Source organism: Lipomyces arxii (genome assembly GCF_038497795.1).
Source record: "Lipomyces arxii strain Phaff 12-163 unplaced genomic scaffold V1512scaffold_14, whole genome shotgun sequence".
Taxonomy (NCBI): Eukaryota; Fungi; Ascomycota; class Lipomycetes; order Lipomycetales; family Lipomycetaceae; genus Lipomyces; species Lipomyces arxii.
In genome coordinates, this window is record NW_027117713.1 from 192109 (window position 1) to 198108 (window position 6000).

The following is a 6000-nucleotide window of genomic DNA, read 5'->3' on the forward strand; positions in this document are numbered from 1 at the left end:
TAAATATCAGGCATTGTACGTGTCTGATGATGACCGATAACAAGGGGAAAATTCTGAAGATATGTAGTTATGTTTGCACTTTTCACTTCAATTTTTTTTATATATTTTACAACCATTTCTTTTAAATAAAGGGCTCTATAAAACCCCATTTATTTTCCACCAGACGAAAAAGGCATAACGGCCCACTTACCGCTCCAGGCCCACCCCAGTCCAGTCTCAGGCTTGCCCTTTGCAGTCGTGATTTCAGCCCATTCCTTTTCAAGCTCAGCTTCCTTGCCTTCAGGTAAACCAACAACAACATCAGCCTTGCAAGTACGCAGACTGAACAGCTTAACTCCATTGGTAGAAAGAGGACCGGACGCGACAGCGAAAGACGAGGTGCGCGGCCACGCGGACTAGTGTGGATGTTAGCTCTTTCGTTTCACACTGTTAGATGAAATAAAACATACGTCGTATGTGAGCTTGCGGTAGTTCAAGTCTCCCTTCAAGATAACCAGCTTTGATTCGAGCAGACTTTGCCAAACTTCATGTCCGCCGCCGACACCGTTTTCACGGATCTCCCAATACGGCAACGACGTGGTCCAGAAGCTTGAAGTGCGGATGATAATCTTACCCTCATCGTTATACTTCATAAGCTGCGCAACCAAGTAATCCAGCTCAGAGCGGGCCTGGGTGAAGAACGTCTGTGATGCGAGAGTGTTGATGAGCACTGGCAAGTCGATCGGCATGACGTCCGACACGAACCACGGCATCGACTTTGGTCGCAATACGATAGTGTCTGCCAGACCGGCATCAAGAAGAAACAAACTAAAAATGATGTCTGTGTAAAACTCAAAGCCGGCATTGTCAAGCACAAGATCGACCTGGCCACCTTTGACGGAAGAAATGGCTTCCCATGCCTTGTCGACATCGTTCACCAGAATATTCTTCTCTGATTCCTTTCTAGCCTTTGCTCCTTGTAAACTCTGAAGCTGGTCTAATGATAGATTGGTCAATAATGACAGATCAGTGGCATTACCCCACAACGAGATATCGATGAATTCACGCTGCGAATATTAGTAAAGTCGCAAGACTAAAACACAATTGATCCTACAAACAACAGGGCAAGCTGTTCGGTTGAAGTGCTGCCGTCCAATTGCTCAGACAAAGCCTTGTATCTGATTGCGAGTTCAGCAACCGCGGTCTCTGATCCCTTAAATGCGTCCAGCTTCTGTCTGGCAAAAATGTCGTAATCTTTCCAGTTTTTGGTCATCTGTTGATATCCAAACAGCTTCCGGTACAAATAACACTCTGAGTACAACCATGGGGCATTACACCATGTCATTGGACCTTGCCGCTGCAATTCTTCATTATAAATCGCGATATCTGGCAGTCCGTCGTCTTCGAGTGGGCTGTGTAAAATCAGCAAGGTAATCATCAATGACCAATTCAATTGGCATACAGCAATTCTCGGTCATGCTCGACCTCATACTTTAGCATTCCAAATTTCTCAATTAAAATCTTTCCTTCGGCGGCCTCCTCGCCGTCAGTCTTCATCGTGGTTCTCGCGATGTCGTCAATGACCCCTGTCAAGATAACAGGCCATCGTGACCTGGCAGAGGACCACGCAAACGAACTCTTGTCACCGGTCGAATAAGGTGGAACGGCTATGAAATTTGTCAAGATCAATTCAAGCAAGACCGTAATGATCAATACTTACGGCATGCAACAGGAACAGACATAATTAATAGTGATTATTCTGAACAGATGATTTTAAAATACTGTAAAATGTGCGCTAATCTCTGGATTTACTTGCCAATTGCAAATGGCATCTGGCTTAATTTAAACTTGAGTAAATGATGTATTCTTTCCAGCTTCAGATGGTTTCGTCCCGGCGCCGATGCCTTCGAAGTGAATTTTGGAAGGTACCGATTGTGGCGGGTACGTACGAGACACCGCTTAAAATTCGGTACAAATCGTACTTCGGTCCTATATTTACTTATATCATGCTCAGAGCTACGTATAATTTCGGCCGGCTGCTTTCCGCCGGAATTTTCCCCTGAAATATGAACGACTTCAAAATCTATGTTACAACGCTCAAAATGACGTATGACCCAATCCTAAATGAACAATCCAAAACAAACAAAAAGACTATTCCTACTTTTTAGAATCCGCCAACTGTTCAATCGCACCACTGACGGCTGAAGATGAAGATCGGCTGACATCAAGCTGAGAACTATCCTCGGCCGCTGCTTCTGCTTCTGCTTCAAGTTTGAGCTGTTTTGCCAATATTTTCTGCCTTCGCACTTCAAAGTACGAAATGATGCCTGCAATCATAGAAGATCTTGCTTATTAGCAGTTTGTCTTAAAATCTGTAATAGCTTATAAACATACGCAAATCCCAAACCAATTGTTACTCCCGTAAGCCATGGTGGCCTGTTATGTCTATTATATGCCCACATGCTGTACACATTAAGTCAGTATATCCGCAAGTTTAGCAAGGATCAATCTTACCCTGCAGCCATCGCTATTTGAAACAAAGAGTTCAGTTCGTAAAGATACAGCACTGCAGCCAGCTTGTACCAGTTTATCGTAGGAAGATACCAGTTGTATCGCTTGATGAGTGAAATATCTGCTTTGTTCTGGTTTCCAATCTGTCCTCGAATTAAAATCCATAAGTGCTTAGTACGCTGGGGCATGAGTCCGAATCCAGTTAAACAAAACAATCCGTTCAAAACTTGTGAATCGTACTCAATCCACCGCTTGCCAGGTGTGTCGCTTCCGTTAGGACCATCGGGCCTATTCATGGCTGGTGCCGCACCGACAAGAATCAAAAACAGCATTCCTCCAAATGCAATGACTAACAACAAATATAAAGTAATAAAAAAACCTTTGATGGTGCACACAAACCACAATGCCAATTTTAAATATGTAGAAGTCAAAAGCCAAAGATTTCTTTTATATGCCAATGCTTTATCTGGGATCACAACTTCGGGTAGTACGTTTCCTGCCTCCAAGTCTGACTGAGTAGTAACAGCGCTAGACCGCTTGGCCTTAGTTGGCGCCGAACGCATGATGACTTCCTTGGGTCCTGGAATTTCCACCGCATAAACAAAAGCTGCTGCCACAATACCTGGATGTGGTGTTGTGTCAGTGATACCGTTGACCAAACCAATGCCAGCTTCAGATATGGTAGGACGCCGCGGCCGACCGGTTGGATCGCGAGGAAACGGTGACATTCGTGCCAGCAGCGACGACATAGGTACAGGCGGTTCTGATCTTGCCCGAGATCGATATGAATGATCAATCGTGTGCGGCGATACCTGACCTGGTTCCAACTCAAGTTGTTCATTTGTATCACTCTTACTCGTGGCAGGCCGGTGAAATTCTGAGAAATAGTCCGGCTCTGTGAGTTCTGGTTGCATCAAAGATTGATGCCGAGTACCCCTAAATCTTTTCAAAATGCTCGTGTTGCTACGAAGTCGCTTGCCCTTCATTTGTTGTGCACCAGACACTGAATTCCGTTGTTCGGATGTGTCATTTTGTTGAATCTGCCCAGCAGCTTCACTTTGCTCTAAACCATCTTGTTCTGACGGTACGGCCTCCAAAATTGACTCTAATCTCGAAGAATCTAATCTGTAGTCGGAACTCAGGCTATCAAAACGGACGCTTCTTGTCGATCGGGAAGATGACTGCTGTTCGACACCAAGCTCTCGACCCGGGGAACCTTCTCTGCTTGAAGAAGCTTCGCTGACAAAAGCACTGCCATCTGCATTTTCGGACATTTCAAACAACTATGTAAACCGGTACAAAATTCAAACAGAGTAAACAAAAATGAACAACTTCATGAACAACAGTGACCGAGGCCCTCACAAATGAAACCGCCGCACACCATTGTTTCTGATTTGCACTTGATTCAAAAAAACCCGAACCCGATATTGGCCAAATTTTAGCAACGAGAGTTATGCGACAAATTTTAGGTGTGCTTGTTGTAAGTTTGCGTAAAAGTCATAAATAGTGCAAATTTCAACTCATATCTACCAGATCATAATCTACACTCCTCCCTCCTGGTTTCATTTATAAACCTTGCCAGAATCGGTCTATACGCTTACGCCGCACCCGCTGATGACGTCCAACATGATATTGTACAGTATGTTAATGTAATATAGATAGGAATATCTAGGGTCTTCCTAGCTTGCTAGTAGGTCAGTTTTCGACTTTAAAAAAACTCGTTAAGCATATGTTAAACTATATTAAATATATAACGACTCAAAGCTCTTCACTACCTCTTGCAAAACGTTTAATTCATATCTGATGAGCGCGACGCTTAAACATATCGTTAAGTACAGTATTATCCATCGTAGCCATAAACAATCGCGCTCAGAAACAGGCAATTGTATTTTCTAATCAGACGAGGTCTTACTAAGAATTTACAGGTAGTCAACAGACGTAGAAGGGGGAAAAAAAGCTGTTGTATCGAAAGCAAGAAAACCATTGGCATTTTATTAATTTGGGAGTTATTAAATTAGGGGACATATTATAAAATTAAGGATTGTTCAATCACCTGGTGGTAACAGTGCTGACTGTATCTGTTAATGAACTCGGCATCCCGCTTCACACCTTCTTAATACAACAAGAGTCTACATGCGTCATAGAGTCACATATAGAAAACAGCAGCTAAAAATTAGATGGCTTGCATGCTTTTATATTATTAATTTATTATATTATATTTGCTACGAACTCAACCGGTGAAAGTATGAAAAAAACTTTTTGTAACGATTGTGACGTACTAAACATGAGCTCAGGGGTCATGCGTACGTACGCATACGCCTGTCCATCTTACTAATTCGTCGGATCATTTTCTCGCATAGAACCAAGAAAAGAATTCAAAAATTGAAGACCACTTTAATTGAGTGACCTGTACTGTGGCTTATAAAGTTCCAACGAATTATTGAGCTGGGCTGCTAACGCTGCAGTGTGATCGGTCTTATTCGAAACCGGGCTTGCGCGTCCAACCTTCCCTCCTTTCTTCCCCACAGAGAAGTACTTTTGTAATTAAAGCTATAAGTTCCAAGTGAGTTTATGGTTAAATCTGCTAAATTTAATTGAAAGTTACTAATTTCTAACAGAAAACCCAGTTTCCAACCCCCCCTACCCTATGTATAGATGGGAAGATTTGCCAGTCCAGCACGGCGCCATGTACAACGCCATGAGTGCCGAGCTTTACTTCATGCGTGACGTCGTGTATGGGCTTAGTGAATTGTTTCTGTTTACCATCAAGCACCATAGGGCGCCGCGTTTGCTCTTTCTTATGTTCTGTTCTGGAATTGGATTTTTTGTGCTCATGCACTGCGCTATATTGGCTGTCTATCTAGTAGTCTATCGTCCATACCTCGTGATCACAAAAACCTACAGTTTCACAATGGAACTCGTTCAAGAAATCGAGCTTCCCAACCAAAGTCCTTTTACGCTCCCAGTCCTGGACGTAAAGGCAGCCTGGATGAATTTGTTTCAGCCGATGAGTTCAACTTCGGTCGAGTTTGTCCCGGTGTTATTTGTCCAAGCAAAGTCATGGTTTCCCAACAACGTGCACGCGCTTCTTGATTTGCTCTATGAAATGAAGCCTCACGCTATTGAACTCATGATCGCGTCTTTTGCTCTTTTACCGATTACCTCTTTTGTCCTCAATTATGCATTTTCCTGTCTGTTCTGCAAGACGTGCAAGACTTCCAGTATGGCAAAAAAAGTAGTCTATAAAATCGAGCTTCCCAACCAAAGTCCTCTCACGCTTATGGCCCACAACGTGAAGACAGCCCTGCTGAGTTTTCTGCAGCCGATTCAGTCACCCTCGGTGGAATTCATCAAGGCGATTTTTATCAAAGTACAGTCACGGTTTCTCAACAAGGTGAACGCGTTCACAAATATGCTGTCCGGATGGAAGCGTCGCGTGTTGGAGATCTTGATCGCCTTTGTTGTTCTCTGCGGGCTTGTGGGTTTTGCCATTAGCTACCTAGTTTCTTG

At 43.5% G+C, this 6000-nt stretch overlaps 3 protein-coding genes across 3 annotated transcripts; 1 reads left to right on the plus strand and 2 right to left on the minus strand.

Moving 5' to 3' along the window:
- Nucleotides 1-67: 67 nt before the first annotated feature.
- Nucleotides 68-2000, minus strand: V1512DRAFT_277299 (uncharacterized protein). Its single transcript, XM_066917904.1, has 5 exons — nucleotides 1700-2000; nucleotides 1442-1646; nucleotides 1094-1391; nucleotides 450-1046; nucleotides 68-395 (listed from the first exon to the last, which is right to left on the minus strand). The coding sequence occupies exons 1-5, from the start codon at nucleotides 1719-1721 to the stop codon at nucleotides 150-152; spliced, it is 1368 nt and encodes a 455-aa protein (XP_066770406.1). The 5' UTR covers nucleotides 1722-2000; the 3' UTR covers nucleotides 68-149.
- Nucleotides 2001-2038: 38 nt separating this feature from the next.
- Nucleotides 2039-3846, minus strand: V1512DRAFT_265597 (uncharacterized protein). The gene is made up of 2 exons (XM_066916928.1): nucleotides 2494-3846; nucleotides 2039-2442 (listed from the first exon to the last, which is right to left on the minus strand). The coding sequence occupies exons 1-2, from the start codon at nucleotides 3762-3764 to the stop codon at nucleotides 2313-2315; spliced, it is 1401 nt and encodes a 466-aa protein (XP_066770407.1). The 5' UTR covers nucleotides 3765-3846; the 3' UTR covers nucleotides 2039-2312.
- A 1086-nt stretch (nucleotides 3847-4932) lies between these two features.
- Nucleotides 4933-6000, plus strand: V1512DRAFT_45018 (uncharacterized protein; the record flags this gene model as incomplete). Its single annotated transcript, XM_066918392.1, has 2 exons — nucleotides 4933-5053; nucleotides 5109-6000. A coding segment is annotated over exon 2 (863 nt), but the record flags the coding sequence as incomplete, so codon positions are not given.